The sequence below is a fragment of the Carcharodon carcharias genome, chromosome 5, assembly GCF_017639515.1.
Source record: "Carcharodon carcharias isolate sCarCar2 chromosome 5, sCarCar2.pri, whole genome shotgun sequence".
NCBI lineage: Eukaryota > Metazoa > Chordata > Chondrichthyes > Lamniformes > Lamnidae > Carcharodon > Carcharodon carcharias.
Window position 1 is genome coordinate 112,948,398 of NC_054471.1, and position 25,401 is coordinate 112,973,798.

General features: G+C 39.6%; 1 protein-coding gene across 5 annotated transcripts in view; it reads right to left on the reverse strand.

The window, feature by feature from the left end:
• supt3h (SPT3 homolog, SAGA and STAGA complex component) overlaps positions 1 to 25,401 on the reverse strand; it is a 526,661-nt gene that overhangs the window by 78,539 nt on the left and 422,721 nt on the right. For all 5 annotated transcript variants that reach the window (XR_005943141.1, XM_041188853.1, XM_041188854.1 and 2 more), the window contains one exon: positions 13,019 to 13,129. Coding sequence is in view for 4 of the 5 variants with exons in the window: in XM_041188853.1 (XP_041044787.1) it covers positions 13,019 to 13,129 (111 nt within the window). In the remaining variant the exon portion in view is untranslated. The remainder of the gene's footprint in view (positions 1 to 13,018; positions 13,130 to 25,401) is intronic.

Below are 25,401 nucleotides of genomic sequence, written 5' to 3' on the forward strand. Positions count from 1 at the left end.
GGCCAGATTGTTGACTCTGGTGGACCTCCTGCGGCCAGAGCGAGGACATCGCCGCGGGCTTGCACTGCATCCAGCAGGTGTCCCAGAGAGCCGTCACTAAATTTGGGGCTGCCGTCTACTTTGCTTTTGGGGTCATCTGTTACCCGGAGCAGCCCTGGTCTGTAGACATGAAGTAGGCTGTGCTCTGGTGCACTTTAAATATGATGCCTAGAACAAGGAAGCGCTGGAAGCAAATCCAAGCCCACCTGCCAGCGATCCAGCATGTTTCCCATGAATGCATTATTAATGAAGCAGGACACGCAGGGGATGGGATGATATGGCGTGAAAACCTACCATTGTGGCCGGCGGGTAAAATTACTTTATTTACACCCGCTACCGCACTTGTGCAAATCTGAGATGGTTCCACCGACTGAACAGTCCCATAATTGACAGAGAGGATGTATAAGAGGCTGGCTGTACTTAAAGTTGATAAGTCCCAAGGACAGGATGAGAGGCATGCAAAAATGCTGAAGGAAGTAAGGGAGGAAACTATGGAGGTTCTGGTCACAACCTTCCCATCCCCCTTAAGATACAGGAGTGGTGCAAAAGATTGGAGAATTGCAAACGTTATGCCCTTATTCAAAGAAGGGTCTATGGGTAAATCCAGCAACCATAGGCTCGTCAGTTTAACCTCAGCAGTTGGAAACTTTTAGAAATGAAAATCCAGAACAAAAGACTTACTTGAACAAGTACAGAATAATTCAGGAAAGCCAACCCAGGTTTGTTATAGGCAAATTGTGTTCAACTAACTTGATTAAGTTTTTTGATGAGATAATAGAGATGGTAGATGATGGTAATGCAATTGATGTAAAGTATGTTAAATTTTGAAAGGCATTTGATAAAATGGCACATAATAGATCTGACAGCAAAGTTGAAGTCCATGGAATAAAATGGACAGTGGCAGCATGGGTATGAAGTTGGCTGAGTGACCAGGAAAAAGTAATAGTGAGTGTTTGTTTTTGGACTGGAGGAAAGTATACAGTAAAAATTCCCCAGGGCTTGTTAAGAGGACCACTGTTTTTCTTAATATATATTAATGACCTAGACTTCTGTGTGCAGGCCACAATGTCAAAATTTGTAGATCAAATAAAACTTAGACTATTGTGAACTATAAAAAAATTAATTGACAGGATGTGGGCATCACTGGCTAGGCCATTTAGGGATGGGCAATAAATGCCCATCCCTAACTGTCCTTGAGACATTAGTGTTGAACTGCCTCCTTGAACCGCTGCAGTCCCTGTAGTGTAGGTACGCCCATAGTGCTGTTAGGGAGGGAGTTACAGGATTTTGATCCAGCGGCAGTGAAGGAACGGCGATATATTTCCAAATCAGGATGGTGAGTGGCTTGGAGGGGAACTTCCAGGTGGTGGTATTCCCATCTATCTGCTGCCCTTGTCTTTCTAGATGGTAGCAGTCATGGGTTTGGAAATGCCTTGGTGAGTTTCTGCAATGCATCTTGGTACACACTGCTGCCACTGTTGGTCGGTAAATGCTTGTGTAAGGGGTGCCAATCAAGCGGGCTGCCTTGTCCTTGAGTAAGATAATGATATCTGATAGACTGCAAGAAGACATACAAGATGGTGGAATGGGCAGACGGGTGGTAGAGACAAGTCAATGCAGAGAAGTGTAAAGTGGTACATTTTGTTAGGAAGGATGACGAAAGGAAATATAAAATAAAAGCACAGTTCTAAAGGGGGTGCAGGAACAAAGTCATTGAAGGTGGCAGCGCAGATTGTGAAAGTGATTAAAAGGCAGATAGGATCCTAGGCTTTATAAACAGAAGTACAGAGCAGGATTTCAGGTGGAAGAGAAAATGGCAGTCAGAGCACGGATCTGGAAGCCCTGCCTTTCCATCATAGCCTATTTTTGGCAGTACAGGAAAGATGGTGTGCGGGGAACCCCACATGCTGCTGTTTAACTTGCTGGCATCATTCAGGAAGTGGGCATTTCAGAGATTCTGCCACTGAGGTGACAGTGTTTTGGGAGCCTTTCTAAATCACACCTGGTAAGTGGAGAAATTAACCATAGATTGGAGGTGGAAGAGTCTAAAAGGTGAGTAAAAATGGTATTGCCTCCTTTACAGTTCATCATGAAATGCTGCAGCGTGAGTTATATCTGTGTTTGCTAAAACAAGTGATGAGAGTGATGTGATTGGGAAAAGGTAAGTGACCATTAAATAATGTGATTGCCAGGTTGTTGCTCCTGACAACTGGCATGCTGTTAAGTGAAAGAACAGCATTGTAAAAGTGAAAGCCTTCAAATGTATTAGAATAAATCATACACTGGACAAAGCGCTATTCTACATTGTATAATACTGAAAGCATGGTCCAGTGTAAGATTGAGAGCAAATTGTTTAAACTTTTCCAATGTCTTTCATTCTTTAAAAAACAGATTAGCCATCTCTTTGATTGTTTCAAAGATTTGACAGATGTCTGAGCTTTTGGCTATCTTCAAAGGCACGAATGGATCTTCATATTGCAGGGTTTCTTTACACAGCTATGATGGGGACTACGTGCTTGATGGCTTGGTTGCCTTTCAAACCACTAATGGTTGCTGTACTGCAAGCTTTGTTTACACAGCTGTCCAAGGGGGTGAGATTTTGTTTATTTTGACAGGTTTATGAGCTTCTAAGAGGATAATGTTTTTAATACCTCTATTCAAATGATGTTTTGCTATTTTTGACAGATTTATGAGCTTTTCAAAGGCTTTCAAATAGGGCTCATGTATCCTGTATATAAAGTGAATACTGGATGGTTGGGTGAGGGGGGAGGGTAAAAGGAGGGTGAGTGGGCAAAGTGGGGGGGGGTGAAGGGTTAAGGGCATGAGGGAGTACAGAAGGATGAAGGTGGTAAGGGGGTGAAGAGGCACTAGGGGTGAGAGAGGTTTTTACACTGATCTCCAGGACTAGGCCGATGTCTCAGTGAATGGAGGCGGGTCTTTAACCTGGCCACTTTGGCAACCATCCCTTCCTCCACTGGATGAAAATCATGCCTGCCAGCACTGCTGGGGCAGAGGTGGGTTCGCAATGTTGGGAAAATTCCGGACCCTCGATTCTCACTTCTGCAAAGTCCGACCCATTGAGTACAAAGAGGAGGAAGTTACGATGAACCTTGATAAAACTCTGAATCAGCCTCAACTGGAGTATTGTGTTCAATTCTGGGCACTCCGCTTTAGGAAGACAGTGTGAGGAAGAGGTTTACCAGGATGATTTCAGGGAGGAGGGAGTTCATTTATGTGGAGATATTGGAGAAGTTAGGGTTGTTCTCCTTAAAGAGAAGGTTGAGAGAACTTTTGATAGAGGTATTCAAAGGCATAAGGGGACTACACTGTACAGATAGAGAGAAACTGTTATCTTCAGCAGAAGGTGTTGGGAATCAGAGGATGCAGATTTAAGGTGATTGCCAAAAAAAACATAGGGGATATGAGGAAAAACATTTTTATGCAGCAACTTATAATTTGAAATGTACTGCCTGAAAGTGATGGAGGCTAATACAATGGAAGGCTTTAGGAAGGGAATTGAAGAAGTAACTGAAGAGAAAAAAATTGCATGGCTACAGGCAAACAACAAGGAGGGTGGCAGTGGTGGGACTTGCTGAACTGCTTTTGCATAGAGCTGTCATGGACATAAAGGGCTGAATGATCTCCTTTTGTGTTGTAATCATTCTATGACAGGAAGCTGTTACATTTAACTCAAATAGAATTATTTTGTAGCTTTTGCTTGCATGTATGTTTGATTGCCATTTGTATTTACATTCAAGAATAATGCATTTAAAGTTCCTTTGTCCCAGTCAAATGCTGACAGTCATATCTTGGCCTTGTCATGCAATAATAATAATTTTCATAATATTATTGTAATTTATTGTAAAGGTAGTTTAATAGTGTGGCTTGGATTAGTTTCTCTGTGTGTAGGTGTATGCGGATTTTAATTAAATTACAGACAGCTGTTCTGGGTGCTTTGATGTATCAGAAGGGAAACTAGGTTTGAAATGCTAAATACATAAACATGGCTGAAGTTTTAGAATGTGAGGTGTGAAGAACATTTGCATTTTTAGATAAACCAGGGTCGTGAATTTCAAAGAGATGGTAAGGTGTTACACCTAGTCAATAGAGGCCAAGCCAAACAGTGTGTTTATTTTTCCCCAAAGATTACTGATTATATGAATGCTATGAAAGATTTATATTATGGAGAAAGTAAAGTTGCAAAAACATACTGGATCAATGGGATTTACATTAAAAAAGGAGAAACACGTATAGAAGAGATGAGGTTATATGTAAGGAAGAAGGCATTCTAAGATCCAACAAGTGTGAAAAGCCTTCAGCCTCTATGTAGCAAGTTGCTGTCTCCAGGAACTGAAGCTAAAAGAATTTATTTTAAATATCACTGTCCAGGGTATCTCTATAAAATGATATGAAAACTTTATGGACAACTTCCTCCTGACCACAAAAACTAAGCCCATATTTGTATGATGGCTTCATGAAGGCTACTTAGTTTGAAGAAGTGTTATGGCACAGCGATGGTAAATGCTGAGCTGCTCAAGTCCCAAAGGGAAACTTGAAACAGCTGCCACAACTGTTTTGCAATTTATATTTTTATTTCGAGAGGCGTGCCTTGAATTCAGTACTAGTACAGCATAAGGGATCTACACTGTACAGATAGAGAGAATCTATTATCTTCGGCAGAAGGGCTGAGAACCAGAGGGTGTAGATTTAAGATGATTGGCAAAAAAAATAGGGGTTATGAGGAAAAACATTTTTATGCAGGTGACTGGTTTGCCTGGGTCTGTTGAAATCTATGTTGGTTTACTGTTGCCTTAATGGAGGTGTAATTGGGGGTTAGGTTAATTAGGGAAGTTAGGAGTTATCATAATAGTAATTTGTAGACCTATGCATGCACTTAAAATAATTTCTTTTATTGATAAATGTTAATTTAGTTTTGTAAAAAAAACACCTCCAAAACTCGGTGGACTTACCACCACTCTCAAATAGTACATTTCAGGTCCTAACCAGTTGCTGCATAAAAATGATTTTCCTCATATCCCCTTTGGTTTTTTGCCCAGCACCTTAAATCTGCACCCTCTGATTCTCAGCCCTTCTGCTGAAGACACCAGTTTCTCTCTATCTGTACAGTGTAGATCCCTTATGCCTTACTACTACTGAATTCAAGGCACGCATCTTGAAATAAAAATATAAATTGCAAAACAGTTGTGGCAGCTGTTTCAAGTTTCCCTCTGGGATTTGAGCAGCTCAGCATTTACCATCCATTCGCTGTGCCATAACACTTTTTCAAACTCAGTAACCTACATGAAGCCATCATACAAGTATTGGCCTAGCTTTTGTGGTCAAGAGGAAGTTGTCAATAAAGATTTCATATTATTTTATAGTGAGTTAAATCAAGATTGGGACATGCACATGGGATTAAGGTAGAAGCTGAAATATCATAAACATTTAAAGAAATATTTTAAAAATGAGAAATGTTCATTAAAAGAAAAAACTGAGATTCCACAAATATAAAATTAGTCTTACAGGGCCAGAGAGCTTGTTCAACATAACTTAGCATGCAGTTAAGACCCAGTCACACCTCATTCAACAAGTTACAACTATTTCAAGGATTTTTACAATAAAACTAAAAATCTGAAAGTAAGAGTTCTCATTAGTTCAGTGATTTCTAATTAATTGTATTCTACGGGGCCATCAACAGCACATTCTACACAAAAGCATAAAATCACACATAGCAGCTTCTGGGTACCTGATTTCAAGTGCACATGTGCGCACTCCAGAAGTTACTGTCAGCTTCAGGTGCAAAGAATGCTGACAGTTTTCATTTCATTACTACCATAAAGTTTGAGCCAATTTGGCTAGTTTATTGCACACTCTTTGTCAGATCTTAACTGGATTTAGTTTCACGCACTAAACCTCAAGAAAGATTTATTGACTTTGGTAATGTTACAAAGTTTGACAGTGTTAAAAGCTGCAGATTAGTCAAGAAGGGAGAAGAGGGATAGCGTACCATTTTCACAGTTAATTAGGATGTCATTTGTGACTCTGATTAGAACCATTTCAGTGCTGTAGTAGAAATGAAAAAACAGATTGCAAAGGTTCAATCACAGAGTTGCATGAAAAGCTGGCAAGGATTTTGGAGGCGACAACATATTCATTCATTAACAAAGCTCAAGTGAGATTAGGAAACAAAGCCAAAATTCCAGCTAACTATCATTAAAAAGTTAATGATTGTTATATTTAAACCAGTGCAATTTTCCATAAAACTAGCAGTTTAAGAATTTGTCCTTACCATTCTTAGCTACTTCTAAATGGTTCATATGGTTTTTAAACAGTACAAGTTATACAATCATATAAAAGAGCTATCATGGGAAGGCTAATTAATTCAATTTTATCCTGACAATACATCATAAGTATGGCTTGTTGAAATAAGGATTACAATTTCCCTTTTTATAGATTTCTTATGATTAGTTAACTAAAAGCATAATAATTTGGTTCCATTTTAAAAGATATAACACGTTTTTAGGGTATCCAATGAGCAGTATTGAGAAATAGCATCATTCTGTCCTCCTACATTTATGTTTTTTCCTTCCTATCATCTCATCCCACCCCATACCAACTTCCAGTTGTCACCATGGAGCCACCAGTACCTGAGATAGAATGATTTTGTCTGACATGCTCTTTATACTATGACTGCTATCAATGGTATTTGGTCATTGATTGACAAGAGGCAAGATTCCAGCAGGCGTCTGGACTGCATCAGCAAAGATATAAAATAAATGCACAACAAGCTAGCAATCTGGATGATGATTAACGGTTATCTTGAACATTCTGATGTTGCTTCCTTTACATACTAATGACTCAAGTTACTTTTGCATCAGCATTCTAACCCACATTACAAAATTAATAACCACAATATTTGTGCTTTTATAATCTCTCTTCCTTATTTATCTCAAGCGGTACACTCAGTTGTTGACTAGACTTTTGTACTTCAAGGCTAAAAATGTGTGTAAAGACTCATCATATCTTAACCACTACTCACTGACAAGGCTGGCAATAGGAATAAAGCAAAAACAAATCTACTTTATTTTGGTCTTTTAACTTGCTTGCCATGTTCAAATAATTTGATAAATAAGTTGTTGTTCCTGATTTTCATCACACATGCTTTGCAATTTATAGTTTTGTTTTCTTTTGAAAATTCCTCAGGGCTTAGGGTTAGTGGAATGATTGTTGTGGAATCTGGGGGTGGAAAGGGTGGTGGGGAAGGAAGTCAGTGGGACTTGGATCCAGTGGGTCTCTGTCCCTTTCTTCATCCTTTTCAAACAACAACAACTTACATTTATTTGACACTGTTAACTTGGGAAAGATTGGTTCCCCCAAAGGGCATTGAATTCTTTTGGATTATCATTGAAAAAGGTGCTGATGATACAGCACTATTCACAGGGCACTCAGGAGTGCTTCTACATAGCAGGGATGGAAATGTTGTTGGAGAACTTCAAACATGGAGATGCTTTAAAGATTGGCACAGATTTGGAAGGTGAAAACACATTAAAGAAACTCAGAGATGAAATGGAGGTTTGAGATGGTTAACAAGAACAGAAAGGTCTTAACAGGTTACAGCATGGGAGGAAGTAATTTGTCTCATTGGTCCCGATATTTACTGTGGTGGAATTTCCAAGGGGAGGAAGGAATTAAGTCTGGGCTTCCCTGAACTTGTGTTCTTTTTTCTACAGGTTCCCTGTCAGAAGCCAGCCTGACTGTCAGAGCTTGACTCCCTGTCAGTGTAAGAAGAGGCCACATCCCCAGAGCAGGCAGGATGCCTGTACCTTTGGGTAGCAATTGCAAGGGGATTGGAGGTGAGTTGGGCACAGTATGCCTTGACTGGTTGGAGCGGGGTGGTGGAGGGTGGGTTGGAGAGAAACGGGGGTGGAAATAGTGGGTGGTCATGACTACATGGAAAGGGGCTGGTAATCTTGAGGAATTGGTGTTTACGCGGGGTGTTGGTGATTGCAGGAAGAGAAGCACGTTAGCTTTGGTGAGAATTACCCTTGCTCCTCCTAGCCCACTAGTTGTGCTACAAAAGTACTTAACCCATTCATGTAGCAAACTTAACCTCCTTTTGGTTGCTGGGTCTCCTGATGATGGGTAAACCTAGCTGACCAACACTAAAACCAGAATAGAGATTAATGAGGCATGCAGCTTTATTTAAATATTTAAATGAAATACTTGCTTACTGGGAGACCGTTGGTCACCCAGCCCCATTCCCACATCCCACCTCCATTAAAGTCAAAAATGGGCAGATTCAATGTTGGAAAGATTTTGGTTTGAGATTTTAAAAACTTCTGTTAAATTTTCTGTTAGTCATTCTGCCCCAGTGTGAAATGTCCCAGTTTCCCATGTTGCTTCTCAATATACTACAATTCCCATCCCCAGGATCATCTTGGTTAATCTATAATGTTTGTTGTCTATAGCTTTACAATAAAGTGCTAAAGCTGAACACAGTACACTAACTGTACCAGAACTGATGTTTCATATAAATTTATCATTACTGTACTTCTTCAGCCTTGTATGCTACGTACTGATTCATAAAACCCAAAATATTGTTGGCCTTTTCATGGTTTTATCTACTTGCATTAACACTTTCAAGGGATTATACTCTTCATCCCTTGGGGCTCTCTTTCAGTATCTTTCCATTGAGTGTGTACTCCATTCTTTACTTTTCCTTTCAAAAGGGGTGGGCAGGCCAAGAGTGGGTGTTTGATGATGTTAGTTATGAAAGCAAGAGAGATAGTACATGAGGAGAAGGAACCATTGACAATGCAGTGGATTATCCTATGGTGCACTATTTTGTCAAATAGAGTGTGATCTGACAGTGCTTGATGTGGTGCAGCCAGATCTCGTGATGGATGGCTAAACTAGCTGTGCACCAGATAGGCTCAAGATGGTGCCGCTTATTCTGGAGGGATCTGAATATAGCAATCTCACCTGTTGGATTAACCAGGGTGGATAAGAACAAAGATTTTGTTGGGAACAAGGGCTATCAAAGGTAGACATGAGGGAATGGTTAAGCAAATGAAAGAACATACGGACATACATATAAGGAGAAGTAGGCCATTCAGCCCCTTGAGTCTGCTCCGCCATTTAATAAGATCATGGCTGATCTAATAGTAACCTGGGGCAGAATTTTCACCTTAGCAGGCAGGCACGCGCCCGACCCGCTCGAATGTGAAATGACACGCGCTGATGTCCGGCGAGCGTCCCAAAGTCAACGTGCAGTCGCGTGATAGTTCAGTCGGCGGGTACAAGCGGGAATCGGCAGTGTGCCCGCTGACAATTCAAAGGCCTATTAAGGGCATTAAAGGATCAATTAACTTAAAATTTTCGCTGACCATCCAACCTTATGGTTGGCAGGCAGGCGAACAGGCCAAGTGGCCTTTGCACTTTTTGGAAACCTTTTCCGGAAGAGAGTTCCAAAGACTCACGACCTTCTTAGAGAAAATTTTTTGCCTCATCTCTGTTTTAAATAGGCGATCCCTTATTTTAAGCATTGACCCCTAGTTCTAGATTCTTCCACAAGAGGAAACATCCTCTCTATATCCACCCTGTCAGGACCCCTCAAGATCTTAAAGGTTTCAATCAAGTCACATGATGGGATATGCTTTATAACATTTTCCTGATCTATTTTTTTTTCAACTTTTCATCTCCCTATGGCAACTCTGAGCCTCAAGGAGATTCTCAAGTGTGCAAACGCGCGCATGCACAAAGTTCACGCTTGCCCTCCATGTCCCCCCAGCACAGGCAGCACTGAGCGCTGCTGCTCACGTTTCATGCTGGGTAGGCCTTACTTGGCCCGCCAGCGTGAAATCATCTTCTGGCCATGATCATGGGCAGTGGTTGGCTTCCCGTCCGCCCCCGCTGAGCCTGCCCAACAAGGGCTAAATTCTGCCCCTGAAATCTGCATCCCACCTACCGCAATAACCTACCACCCCTTTGCTTACCAAGAATCTATCCACCTCTGCCTTAAAAATATTCAAAGACTATGCTTTCACCACCTTTTCAGGAAGAAAGTTCCAAAGACTCATGACCCTCAGAGAAAAAATTGTGCCTCATCTCTGTTTTAAATGGCAATCCTTTATTTTTAAACATTAACTCCTAGTTCTAGATTCTCCCACAAGATGAAACTTCCTCTCCACATCCACTCTGTGAGGACCCCTCAAGATCTTAAAGGTTTCAATTAAGTCACCTCTTACTCTTTTAAACTCCAGTGGAAACAAGTCTAGTCTGTCCAACCGTTCCTCATAAGACAACCCACCCTTTTCAGGTATTAGTCTGGTAAACCTTCCTTGAACTGCTTCCAATGCATTTACATGCTTCCTTAAATAAGGTGACCAATACTGTACACAGTTTTCCAAATGTGGTCTCACTAGTGCCCTGTACAATTGAAACAAAACCTCCCTACTTTTTTATCCAATTCCCTTCGCAATAAATTATAGTATTCTGTTAGCTTTCCTAATTACTTTCTGTACCTGCATACTAACCTTTTGTGATTCTTGCACTAGGGCACCTGGATCCCTCTGCACCTCAGAACACTGCAATCTCACCAGTTAATTTTATTTTATTTTTATTCTTCTTGCCAAAATGATCATTTTCCCACATTATACTCCATCTGCCAGACCTTTGCCCACTCATTTAACCTACTATCTCTGTAGCCTCCTTATGTCCTCTTTACAACTTATTTTCCTACCTATCTTTGTGTCATCAGCAAATTTGGAAACCATCTCTTCATCCAAGTCATTTATATAAATTGTAAACAGCTGAGATCCCAGTACTGAAACCTGTGGCACGCCACTTGTTACATCTTGCCAACCTGAAAAAGACTCATTTATGCCTCATCTCTGTTTTCTGTTACCCAGCCAATCTTCTATCCATGCCAATATGTTACCCCCTATACTATAAGCTTTTATTTTCTGCAATAAGCTTTGATGTGGCACTTCATCAAATGCCTCTGAAAATCTAAGTACAGTGTATCCACTGGTTCCCCTTTATCCATAGCTGCAGAATCATCATGGTGAATGGAGGGTTAAAGATTGGGCAGCTCAAAGGTGGTGCTGCCTGAGTTTACCTCCTTTTGTGGTGATGTCAACAGAAGAGATGAGACTGGTGGAATAATGCGAGCCATTCTAAATCCTGAGTTGCCCTTGATATGCTGTATGCCTGACAAAGCAGCGGTGTACCGCGCAATAGGAATAAATCCTGGCGGAAATTGAGTCCAACAATGTTGTTCTTTAAAAAGTCAACTTCCTTGTGGTAATCAATCACAAAGCAATTGACTGTCCTGAGAAAGCAGAAAATTAAATTCTTGGCCTCAAGCCCTACTTGCCACTTTGTCCAGCATGGCTGGCTCCATGACAGTATGACAAGGTAAGCTCTCCTGCTGGAACTAACACTTCAATCTGCCAAAATAGCATGAGCACTTCGTTATAATCAAATTAACTAGAATTTACTCCGGGCAGAAATTCTGCCCCTTTGCTATTCTAGCCATGCCAGGAAGTTCGAGACTAAGCTATCTGTTCTAATTGTATTGCTCTTTGTTATTTAGTTAATAGGAATAATCCAGGAAATAACTTCAAAGCCCCCATCAATCTGTTTTAAAGCAAGTTCCATTTTTTTTGTAATCATAAAAACAAAAAACTGCGGATGCTGGAAATCCAAAACAAAAACAGAATTACCCGGAAAAACTCAGCAGGTCTGGCAGTGTTGGCGGAGAAGAAAAAAGTTGATGTTTCGAGTCCTCGTGACCCTTCAACAGAACTGAGTGAAATTTGTTTAAGGGTCATGAGGACTCGAAACTTCAACTTTTTTCTTCTCCGCCGATGCTGCCAGACCTGCTGAGTTTATCTGGGTAATTCTGTTTTTGTTTTCCATTGTTTTTGTGATTTGTTACAAGCTATAATTACATGGTCATTTTTTACATAGCAGCTTTTATTTATTTTGACCTGTGCATGTGTCAGACCAAGAAAACTTCAATATTTTACAGGAATTACAGCAGTATAACTTTTTAAATAATGTTTCCACATTGTTACGACATTTGTGAGCTAAATGCAATAAATTGAATAGATTGTTTATTGGAACACCCTACTTACTTGTAACGTTAACTTAAAAAAAGAGTAGCAGGCAGAGATAACCATCAATACTTTTTAAAACGTTACTGATTAGGAGAGACAAGCAATTTTATTTTCGAATAACTAGAAAGATTTATAGAAAAAACCTCAGCAATTATAGTTCTTAATACATCCCATCCACTTATCTTTCTATATGGTTAATTTGAACTTTATTAAGTGTGATAACAAAAGTAAGCAAACATTCCAACTTTTATGACCTAGCCAGCTGGTTATAGCTTGGCAGACTACATGCTGGCAAGCATGGAGATCCTACAACCTAAAGTCAAAAAGCAACAGACATTTCACAAATTTAAGAGTGTGCCCAATCCAGTCACTTGTGCTAATACTTTAATCCTTCCTTTTCTTAAAATTCCACAGACTAGACAATTCAGTTCTAGGACAAAATCATTATTATGCTTTACAGTTTTAACCAAAAGTATTTAAAACAAAGTTTCCAGTGACAACAAAGTGTAGTGCCTACTTGTTAGATATATATCTTGTCCACTCATTCAGATAATCTGCAATAAATGCCTGTGCAATGTATAAACAAAACACTTCAAAGAATTTGTATCAACAACTATATAAGATTCTGAAGTAATGTAAAACACGCGAATTGTAATAGAAAAGAGTATTTAGTAATGTTTCAGCTGCCAGAAAGGAGTACTTATTCTCCTAGGAGAATTTCATAAACATTTTTTTCAAGAAAATTACTGCTGCCACAAATTGCTCACAACAATTTCAGTTCTTCGAACTTTTACCACTTGAAACTAAAAACGCTCTTAAACATAAATATAACTTTTTATAGCTCTGTTATTACGTACTGTGAATGGGGAAAGAGGGCCAATTTTGTGGCTGTACCGTCGGATCACCTCTCTGATGTGGCTGGGCTGTATGGCATCACTGTGAGTCTCTAGACCACAAGCTGCAGCACTCTGTAACATAAAATCATAAATTCTTAACAAAATCAAAAACACTTTAAAAGACAGCTCCAGATAAAAGACCTACAGTATAGCAGTTTTAATAAGTTTAGCATTTTATATTGAATAAATTCACATTAAATTAATCTAAAGGCTCAGCATAGGAATGGGTCTGGAGGGAAAATTGAAAAATTAATTGAAGTTACCATTGGATAGAACACCATTTTAATATAATGGTGCAATAATATATTAATAGTTAAACTGAAATCACATTTGAAAAAGAAAATTAAGTGTTTAACTAATATCCATCTTCTTGAGTACTTTGAATTATTTTGTAGAAGCCATTAATAATTTTACTGCTCATGAGATTGATTGCATGTATGAATAGCCATTCGCACATGTGAAATAACACATGATCTTCAGCAGTGGTACGGTGTCCCTTATTTCATGTGAAGACACACTTAAGTATGCCAGCTAGGAAAATCATAGGATAGATCTCCAGTTTATGCTGCCCTCCTTCGTTCTCGTCCTCCTGGGTTGAAAATCCTGCCATTATTTCAGGTTGATGACCTGGCGCTGATTGCCGACCAGTGACTTATATGCTGCAAAGTGCACTTAACTGGATGGTGAGAAAGAATTCAATTTAACTGCAATGCCTTGATTGTGGGGAGGCTAGTCAATATTCACTGTGGCCACTTGTGTAAGGTACTGGAGGTATCATGCCCCAGAATGAGTCAACATCTTTAGATATTTTGTTAATTAACACTATTTAATGATACAGAAAATTTAAAACATAAGAGAGCCTACCCCTTTAAGAAGTTTTTGCTGTTACCACAATTACTCATATAATTTCCTTCTACAATTAATTTATTATTCCTTCATTTTTTTCCATTCAAAAACAAGTTCTTTTAAGAATGTAATTGTTTGCTTAATTCATATTATCATTCAGCCATTTTTGTTTAACTAATAAATACAGGTTATATTTAAGTAACTCTTTTGAGTAAGTTGATTAGGTTAACAATTTGTCTGATTGCCTTGTGCAGCAACAACACAAAAGCAATCATAAGGATTTTCTCCATTCAATATTTCTAATTAGCTGATAAACACCATCTTTTCAAATTCAAGGGGATCTTCCCGGATACATTTTTGGGGGTTGCTACATGTATGAATCAAATGAATTCTAACCTCATGAGGTGGAATTTTGCTATTGTACACATGAGAAAGAAATGTCTTTGCAAATTAAAAATAAATCATAAAAATGGGCTTCCACAAGCTTATCTACATAATTATAAATCAGAACTGCCTATTTTTTCTCATCTCACTTAATAAATTTAGACTGATGGGAAAATGTTGAGAACCTTTTCCATTCAATACTAACATTTCAAAATTTTTCTTCAAACCACTTTTTATGATGCTTATGTAAGTATCACAAATGGTACACATTTAGTCTTAACTTTTTTCTCTCCTGTAGACAAAAAGAGCAGCGTCATGCACTTTTTTCTGTGATGAATCCATGCTAGATCCGACCCATAAAAGCCTGAAAAATTGCGCTAGTCGATTACTATTTACAGACTGTTTTCTTATGTAGTTCCTTGTCATTATCACTGTTGGATTCTGGTGCCACTCGAGGCATCCAAGAAGTCACACTGATGTTTCTCCAACTAGCTTGGGGCAAGGAATGCACATGTAATTACAGGTCCATGATTGCTCAAATTACATTGGTTGAATGAGCTTTCCAGCCTGCAGAACCAGTGAATGTGGGCCTGATTCTTTCCAGTAAACCTTGCACAATCCAAGAATATTATGGCCAGTCTACTGCTGATAAGGATTTTCGTTATTCCTAAAATGACTCTGTGGGATCACATTGATGATGTGAAAAGCACATATTCTGTTTAAAATGGCAAAAGTATATTTAACCTGAATTCTCCAGGGAAAATATAATTAAAATTAATTTAAAATAATAAATTACATAGCAGCAAACAATGTTGTGTAGTTCTTTTGAAAAATGCTGGCACAAAAAATGAGGGTAAAACTCTAGAGGGGGCAGAGGCAATGTACTGACTTGTATTCTTATTCCAAAACAAAATTAAAATAAAAATATATTGAGAAAATGTGATCTGTCCCGGCCAGTTTTATTCGTCAATTAAATTCACTAAAAACAAAGTATCTGGTCATTATCATATTTCTGCTTATGGGACCTTGCTATCTGCAATTGGCTACCATGTTTCCTATATTACAATAATACCTACACTTCAAAGTACATGATTGGCTGTAAAGCAATTTGGGATGGCCTGAGAGATGAAAGGCATTATATAAGTGTTAGACTTCCTTTCTATGCTCCTACCAATTGCAAGAGTCTTTAGAGTCTATGAATTTTATGACTGAGGCTGAAATCCTACCAGCAGGGCTGAAAGCAAGAGATGAATCCCCTTGAACTCTTGATCTTGGGTTTACAAACCCAGTACCATAACCACTTAGCTATTTAGGCCAAGCCTTCCACCATCCTGGTAACTCTTTTGAGTACAAACCCATTTCCATCTGTTTTCAGATGAAGTTACATTGTTTCATAGTTTGCCATTGTGAGATTTGAACTCTTGATCTTGGGTTTACAAACCCAGTACCATAACCACTTGGCTATTTAGGCCAAGTCAATGAATCCCCTTGAATACAAACATGTTTCCATCTGTTTCAGATGAAGTTACATTGTTTCATAGTTTGCCATTGTGAGATTTGAACTCTTGATCTTGGGGTTACAAACCCAGTACCGTAACCACTTGGCTATTTAGGCCAAGTCAATGAATCCCCTTGAACCTGCAGTGGGGCCAGGTAAGTGTTAACTGGTGGCCAATTAAGTAGCAGCCTGCAGGGCTGACATCCCATTTAAAGATGGCAGCCCGCCCCCAAAAGCTGGCGGCCCAGAGGGCCCGCAGTTTAACAGTGCCACTGCTAGCGCTGGTCAATTCTGAAGCAGCACCTGCAGGGTGAGGGCTCTCTGATGATTGGGAATCCCTGAAGACAGGTTAGTCGGGTCTGGGGATGCTGGGGTCAGGCAGGGACACTCCTGCAGAGGGGGGTCTGGGGGAGAAGGGGGAGGGGTCAGTCAGGAGTGAAGGGACTGAGGCCAGGTGGTGCCACTGCCAGATGGGGTCCTTCTATTGGGCCAGAGTGCCTAAAAAGGAGGGCTGCACCCCCGGAGCCCACTGGAAGGCTGCCAAGTTTCACTGGACAGTCTCTCCAGGTAGCAGTGGGCTCTCCTCCCACCACTGGCCATATGCAGGCAGAGGCAAGAAAAGTTCCTTAATTGGCCACTTAAGTGGGTCAACTGGGAGACCTGTCTGCCACCTTTCTCACCGCTGGAAAACCTGTCTGCCACCTTTCCCACCGCTGGAAAACACTGGCATCTACCCCGCATTTTGGAAAATTTCCCAGATATTTCCTGTCCATTGAAAGCAGGACAAATCCAACCTGGCCAATTACAATTACCACTCCATCAGTCTACTCTCAATCATCAGTAGAGTAATGGAAGGAGTCATCATCAATGCTATCAGGCGGCAGTTATTCAGGAATAACCTGCTGACTGATGCTCAGTTTGGTTTCCATCAGGGCTACTCAGCTCCTGATCTCATTACAGCCTTGGTTCAAACATGGACAGAAGAGCTGAACTCAAGAGGTGAGATGAGAGTGACAGCCCTTGACATCATTTGACTGAGTGTGGCATAAGGAGTCGTAGTAAAACTGGAGTCTATGGGAATCGGGGGAAAATGCTCCACTGGTTGGAGTCATACCTAGCAGAAAGGAAGATGGTTGAGGTTGTTAAAAGGTCAATCATCTCAGTTCCAGGACATTGCTACAGGAGTTCCTCAGGGTAGTGTCCTAGGCCCAATCATCTTCAGTTGCTTTATCAATGACCTTCACTACATCATAAGGTCAGAAGTGGGATGTTCGTGATGATTGTGCAACGTTCAATACCATTCACGACTCCTCAGAGTCTGTGTCCATATGCAGTAAGGCCTGGACAACATTTATGCTTGGTTTTGGGCAAGGAACATTCGCAACACACAAGTGCCAGGCAAAGACTATCTCCAACAAAAGAGAATTTAACTATCTCCACTTGATATTCAATGGCGTTACCATCGCTGAATCCCCCAATATCAACATCCTGGGAGTTACGATTGAGCAGCCATATAAATACTGTGGCTACAAGAGCAGGTCAGAGGCTGGGAATTCTGTGGTGACTCCTCAAAGCCTGTCCACCATCTACAAGGCACAAGTCAGGAGTGTGATAGATACTCTCCACTTGCCTGGATGAGTGCAGCTCCAAGAACACTCAAGAAGTCTGACCTATCCAGGACAAAGCAGCCCGCTTGATTGGCACATAAGAATATAAGAAATAAGCTCACTCCATCATTCAGTGAGATCATGGCTGATCTTCTACTTCAACACCATTTTCCTGCACTATCCCTGCATCCCTTAAATAGTGGGATTACACTTGCCACCTTCCAATCTGCAGGAACCATTCCAGAGTCTACAGAATTTTGAAACGTGACCACCAATGCATCTACTATCTCTACAGCCACTTCTTTCAACACTCAGTTGTAGACCATCAGGTTAGGGGGATTTATCTACTTTAAGTTCCATTAATTTCTCTGGTTCTTTTCTTTTTTACTAATATCTTGCAGTTCCTCATTTACACTACTCCTTTGATTCTCCATTATTTCTGGGAGACTTTTAGTATTTTCCTCCGTGAAGACAGACACAAAGTATTTGTTTAGTTTCTCTACCGTTTCCTTATTCCTCATTATAAATTTTCCTGACTCCACTTGTAATGGACCCACATTCGTTTTTGCTAAACTTTTCTTTTTTAAATACCTATAGAAGCTTTTGCAGTCTATTTTTATGTTTCTTGATAGTTTACTCTCATTCTCTTTTCCCTTTCTTCATTTTTTTCATTCGTCCTCCTTTGCAGAATTCTAAAATGCTCCCAATAGTCAAGCTTACCATTTTTTGGCAACATTATAATCCTCTTTGATCCAATACAATCCTTGGTTTACTCTGTTAGTCACAGTTGGAAAACTTTCTTTACTGGGTTTTTGAGTAATAAAAGAATGTATTTTTGCTGTAAACTATGTATTAGTTCTTTAAATGTTAGCCATTGTCTGTCTACTGCTGTACCTTTTAACGTAGTTTCCCAATCCATCATAGCCAATTGGCCCCTCATAACTTAATAGTTTCCATTGTTTAGATTTAAAACCCTAGTTTCCCTGCAGGGATAATGAACTACATTACTTTCAAACTTTATGTAAAATTCTATAATATTGCGGTCACTATTTCCTAAAGGCTCATTTACAACAAAGTTGTTAATTAGGTCTTTTTCATCACATAATATCAGATCTAAAATAGCCCGTTCCCTAATTGGTTCCTCAACATATTGTTCTAGAAAACCATCTTGCATACATTCCAAGGATTCGACCTCCACAACATTAGTACTAATTAGGTTTACCCAGCCTATATGTAGATTGAAATTCCCCCATTATTACCTTATCATCCTTGTTACATGCACCTCTAATTTCCTGATTTATACTATGATTTACATTACACTGCTGTTTGCAGGCCTATAAATAACCCCCACCAATGTTTTCTGCTACTTGCTGTTTCTTAGTTCTACCCAAACTGATTCAATGCCTTGATCTTTAGAACTAAGGTCATCTCTCTAAGTACTAATGCCATCTATAATTAGCAGAGCTGCCCCACCACCTTTCCCAGCTTTTTGAATATCACATACACCCTTGGATATTCAGGTCCCATGTTTGGTTTCTTTGTAGCCACATCTCTATAATGGCTATCAGGTTATACATATGAATTTCTACTTGAGCTGACAATTTATCGGTTTTATTGCGAATGTAGAAACAGAGCCCTGAATTCATTTTTTTTTTTACTGTTTTTGTAAACTTTGGCCCTATCTGCTGGCAGTTTATAATCACTGTCCCTTCCCGCCATACTCTAATTATCATTCCCTTTATTGCTAACTTGAGCTATTGCCTCATCATTTCCCTTTAATTTACTCAATCTTCCCTTACATGATCCCTTCCCTCCTCAATTTAGTTTAAAGCCCCCTCTACTTCCCTAGTCATACGATGTGCTAGAACACTGGTCCCAGTATGGTTCAGGTGAAGTCCACAAAGGTACAGCTCCCATTTTCCCCAGCCAGTGCCCCACAAACCAGAACCCATTTCTCCCACACCAGTCTTTGAGTCATATTTCTAATGTTATGGACCTTTGAGGTTCTGCTTTTTAATTTAGTGCCTAGCTTCTCATACTCCCTATGCAGAACCTCTTTCCTAGTTTTATCTATGTCATTGGTACCTACAGGGACCATGACAACTGGATCCTCCCCCAAGTTCCTCTCCAGCCCTGAGCAGATATCCTGAACCCTAGCACTGGGCAGGCAACACAGCTTTCTGGACTCACGTTCTTTGCTGCAGAGAATAGTGTCAATCCCCCTGACTATATTGTTCTCTACTACCACTACATTCCTTTTAACTCCCCCCACTTGAATGGCCTCCTGTATCATGCTGCCATGGTCAATCTGCTCATCCAAATTACAACCTGAGCTTTTTCCATACAAGCTGCAAGGACCTCAAACTTGTTGCTTGGCTCCTCCTCGCTCACCTTTTCTATCCCCTTACCTGCCTGACTTGCAGTCACACCCTCCTGTCCCTGAGCACTGACTAAATCAGATGTCTTTAACTTAAGGGATATGACTGCTTTCTGGAAAAAAATGCCCAGGTAACTTTCCCCTCTCTGCTGAGTTGCAATGTTGGCAGCTCAGCCTCCAACTCATTAACTCCAAGCTGAAGCTCCTCAAGCCATAATGTACTACAGATCTGGTTACCATGGATTGCACTGATATCCAGGAGCTCCCACATGCTGCAGCCATGACACATCACCTCTCCTGTTATCTTTATTGTTAATTAAATTTACTTTTCTTAATTAATTTATAGTTCCCCATTTCGCTGAACTCCCTCACTCACCAAACTCCCAAGTTTCACACTCTGTACAACCCATCCACCACCTTAAACATTCAATCCCTCCACCACCAACACACACTGGCAGCAGTGTGTACCATTTGAAGATGCACTACATCAATTTTGATAGCAGCTTCCAAACCTGTGACCTTTACCACCTAGAATGGCAGGGGCAGCAGATGCATGGAGAGACCACCCCCTGCAAGTTCCCCTCCAAGCCATGCACTATCTTGACTTGCAATTATATCACTGTCCCTTCATTGTGGCTGGGTCAAAATTCTGGAACTCCCTTCCTAACAACACTGTGGGTGTACCTACATCAGACGGAGTTCAAGAAGGCGGCTCACGACCATCTTCTCAAGGGTAATTACAGAGGAGCAATAAATGCTGGCCAAGCCAGTGACGTCCACATCCAGTGAAAGGTAATAAACAGTATACTATATTTGTTTATTTTAAAAAAAACAGCAAAATATTTCATTCTGAGTGAAGAAACGTAGATATAAACTTTTACCATTGCCATCCAAAGAATCACCTGTACAATTATCCTGCAGGTGTTTATTATGAGTAGAATAGGCCAACATTGAATTAAAACTATATTTGAGGTCATCAAGCAATTTAAATTGATTGGTTTGTATGATTGGTATAAAATCATTGTTAAAATACATGAAATAATTGAATTTTCCACTTTGATTTAAGAGGTTCAATCTGCTTGATGAACATGTTTAGCAAAACCTTTATTTACGAATCCAAAACATGTAACTCACATTGAAACAGATCATTGATGTCATTGTGAAATGACCTGATTCATCACCCCCCTCCATATTTTCCACAAAGATAATTTCATTCTAATTTTTTCTTTGACTGTGATAATTTGTATTACATATGGAAAAGAGGTGATAGTATTAGGAGCCAGAGGAGGCCATTTGGCCCTGCAAGCCTGTTCTGCCATTCAATAAGATCATTGCTGATTTTATTGTCGCCTTAAGTTCACATTTCTGCCATTAGACTCTTATTACAGAATATTTTATAAATCAGTCACCAACATATATTAGGGTCAGTTGCACTACTGAATGAGCAAATTCTCCTTTGAAATGTAATGAAAGCTTCCAGCATTCTGAACATGTTACACTGAACAAATGACAATGAATCCGCAAGTCTATTGCAGTAAGTAACATGAATTTTCCCTGAACACAATTCAACTAAGGAATAAGTTCTTGTTTCTGAATGCACTGATCCATGCATCAGATTGCATTTTTTAGGCAGTATAATTAGTTGGGCTGGTTTGATGCAGTCTAGTAACTTTTAAAGGACCATGAAGCTTAAATAAATGCACATATGCCAAACAAAACGAGCACACTGCCTAGTTGAACAAAATAACTGCAGAGGTTAATATAAACACACAAGCTGGTTCACTGAATGATTGAATGGACATAAAGCCTACTAATCAAGAAATCAAAAGACAAACGCCAAGTAACACAGGCACTAAGCAAGTTAGTCTCTATTTGCATTTTTGGCCTCTGTAAAGCTGATCTCATCTTATGGAACTTAAACGTGGATTGAAACTCCCAATCTGAAGAGTCGATCTATGGTACAAGTCCTGAGTCAGCACCAGACCTTACAACAAGCAAGGTTATATATTTCTTGATTGTCTGTGGAAAGTGCTGATGTAAAATAATACATGAATCAGCCCAATGAAGCACACTTGAGGATTGGCTCTAACTGCTGGGCTGTTTGGAAGATTGAAGTTTGGCATTTTCACTAGGTACCATACTCACAGCAAGACATCAAATGTAAAACATTGGATTTTTGCTAATCAAATATTTTGTGATCTTGTTTTGACAATTTAATTTCAAATATCCTTGAAATTACATGTGCCAATATTTGCAAAGAACTGCTTAACATAATCATAGCAAATTTCTTTTTCCACTATTTTGATGGCAGCCTGAACCCGTTTAAAATAAACTGGTTAAAGTCTCTATTAAAATTCTGGAGATAAGAACTTCATACAAACCTGTTCAGCGTTCCTAAGTTACATTCTGCTGTGTAACTAGTAACAGACACAATGTTTTAACTACACTTTCAAGTGAAACATTCAATTGTGCACTATCTGAATTTACTACATTTTCCTGACTGAAGGGCTAATCTTTACAAAGAGCCAGATGTATTTTAGCTTGACTATGTTTATTTCCTGGCAAAGAGAATGGTAATATATCTGCTAAACAAAAGAAAAATAAATCTGCAAACACCAAGCAATCCACAATAAGGAATGCAAAAACATGCAGATAGAGTAAAACAAAAGAAACAACCATAAACATTCTTTTTTAAACTTTCAGCAGCTCCCAGATATTTTTACATCTCTCAATTTGAAGACATTGGCTACAGCTTTGTGGCGCGGAACGGGCAAGATCCCTCCTATCCCAAAGATGCCTCCCTGAACCATGCCATATATCTGGCTCAGGAGTTATTTGCATGTGGCAGATGAAATCCGTAGCTGCTGTACTGAGATCTTCAATTAACTGAGGCAGGCCTTTGGAGGTCGGCTTCACAGGAAGAGGAAACAGAAAGGTTGTTTTTAATTGTTAAACCATGTCTTCCACCTATATGAAATGGTGATCATATTTTCCCCTTAAACACAATCTGCTTCTAAAGTGCATTAGACTGATCATCATATTTGCACAACTTCTAAGCTAACTCTTAACTCAATGTTTTGCTTAGAATTAGCACATAACATTTAGTACATCTATTTCCCAGATTTAAAAACACCTGCCTTAAGCAAACAGTTTAATTTAAAAACCCTTTAGAACCATGTAAAACATCTGATGTATTGCATACAATTCACAAGTCAAAACAGTACATCGTAGCAACTTCTAAAAGTATCTCAAAGTACAAGCACAGGTAGTTTGTTGGACTAGTTTTCAAAGCAATCCTTAAATTAAGTGTTTATTACTTGCTGTTGCATTGCCATATAATTGGATTCTAAATAGTTTTGAAGAATTCTGTTGCTTTTCTATCTATCAGCTTTGTGGCATTTGCAGCAACCAAGTTAAAATATTCCATGCTGTTACAGTAAAATGAAATCTCAAATTTTGCACTGGATCACCTATTGACAATTTGCAAATACCTGATAACTAATTAGACCCTAACTAATGATAATATAACTGCCCTTGATAATTGGTCCATTCATACCAGCAAATAACGAATAAAATAATTCAACAAACACAAAATTACACGTCTATTATAATAAAAATGTTTAAAACAATCTTAACATGTAATATGTACAACTTTCTACTATCAGAAATTAAGACTCATGCAAGATACTTGTAATAATTTATAATTTCTAAAACAAGACTTAAAATTTCACATGATTTCCTCTAACTACTTTATAATTTATATGTATTTAGATTAAAATGAGTTGATTTATTGTGTAACTGTTACATGTTTTTAAAAGTGCAGTAACCTTGAACATTATCACAACTTTGATTAGCACAAGTGAATGCAGTGCAGGAACAAACACACTTAATTTCAGATAAACTGACAAAAAATGAACATTTCTTTAAAACTAAAAATAGCTTTGGTCGCAACATTTTGTAACAGTGAAAAGATATATTTCAATCAGAGAGCAACAATATCTTGCATTTATATAGCATCTTCAACATAGTATAATCATCCCAAGTTGCTTCACATAGGCATGAGGACAAAAATGAATACACAACCAAAAGAAGTGATATTAGGAGGGGCGACCACAAGCTTGGTGATGAGGTAGGATTTAAAGAGGGTCTTAAAGTAGGAGAGGGAACTGGTGAGACAGATTTTAAAGGAGTGTTACAGACTGGAGGGAGCGGTTTAATTTAAACAGCCCTGATTTCTCCTCTCACCACCTGTCCATGAACAGAAAGGTGTTTTTGACTTCCCCCTTTGAAACTGGAGGCGTATTTCCCAACCGTTCAGTTTTGGTGTGGTACAATTACTATTAATAATGCCACAACAAACTCGAGATAGGGTGAACTAAAAGGATTAGTTTATTTTAAGCATACTCAAAATGGAGGAGGGGGTGTCGCTACGTAGCCCCCAATATATTCATACAATAAAGGAGGGATAAGCCTTGGTGAGACCACACCTGGAATATTATGTGCAGTTTTGGTCTCCTTATCTGAGGAAGGATGTTCGAGCTATAGAGGGAGTGCAGCGAAGGTTTACCAGACTGATTCCTGGGATGGTGGGACTGACATATGAGGAGAGATTGAGTCGGTTAGGATTATATTCACTGGAGTTCAGAAGAATGAGGGGGGATCTCATTGAAACATTTAAAATTCTAACAGGACTAGGCAGGGTAGATGCAGGAAGGATGTTCCCGATGGTGGGGGAGTCCAGAACTAGGGGTCACAGTCTGAGGTTTCGGGGTAGACCATTTAGAACTGAGATGAGGAGAAATTTCTTCACCCAGAGAGTAGTGAGCCTGTGGAATTCATTACCACAGAAAGCAGTTGAGGCCAAAACATTGTATGTTTTCAAGAAGGAGTTAGATATAGCTCTTGGGGTGAAAGAGATCAAAGGATATGAGGAGAAAGTAGGAGCAGGCCATTGAGTTGGATGATCAGCCATGATCATAATGAATGGTGGTGCAGGCTTGAAGGGCCAAATGGCCTACTCCTGCTCCTATTTTCTATGTAAAGAGGTACAGGGCAAGACCACAGAGAAGATAAGAAATATTGTTTCACTTGAGTCCAGAGTCCAGAATCAAAGTCCAATGGTGGATTCTTTCAGAGTTGGCCGGCCAAAGACTCATGCTGAATAATTCACTTTTCCAGGCGAAATGTCTTCCACGATGAGATGAGCCCGTAGGGATGAATTAGTCTTGTAGGTGCTGGTACAGAAGCTCAGAAGTTCTTGAGGAAACAGTGTAGATGAGGGACAGGCAATTTAAACCTGGACAGAGCTCTGGTTCTGCTGCTGTTTGGTTGAAGAAAGATGGCAGTCTGCCTTTTTCATCTCCACAAAGCAATATTACAGGTTCTAGTAGCTTGGGGGAGGGGCGGGGGGTGTCATGTGACATGACTCCCACTTCTCCACATTGGCTTAGACAAAGGATGTATATTCCTGGTCTAGATTCTTCAGATGGTTAATGTTTCAACCATTAATATGTTCAACAGAGGTTTCTGGTCCCTGTTGGCCAGGGGTCTAGGCCTTACAAATGTAAAGGGCCTTTGTACAAGTCCTGGGGATATGATCTCTGCAGTCACAGGGCCATTAGTGCCTCTTTAG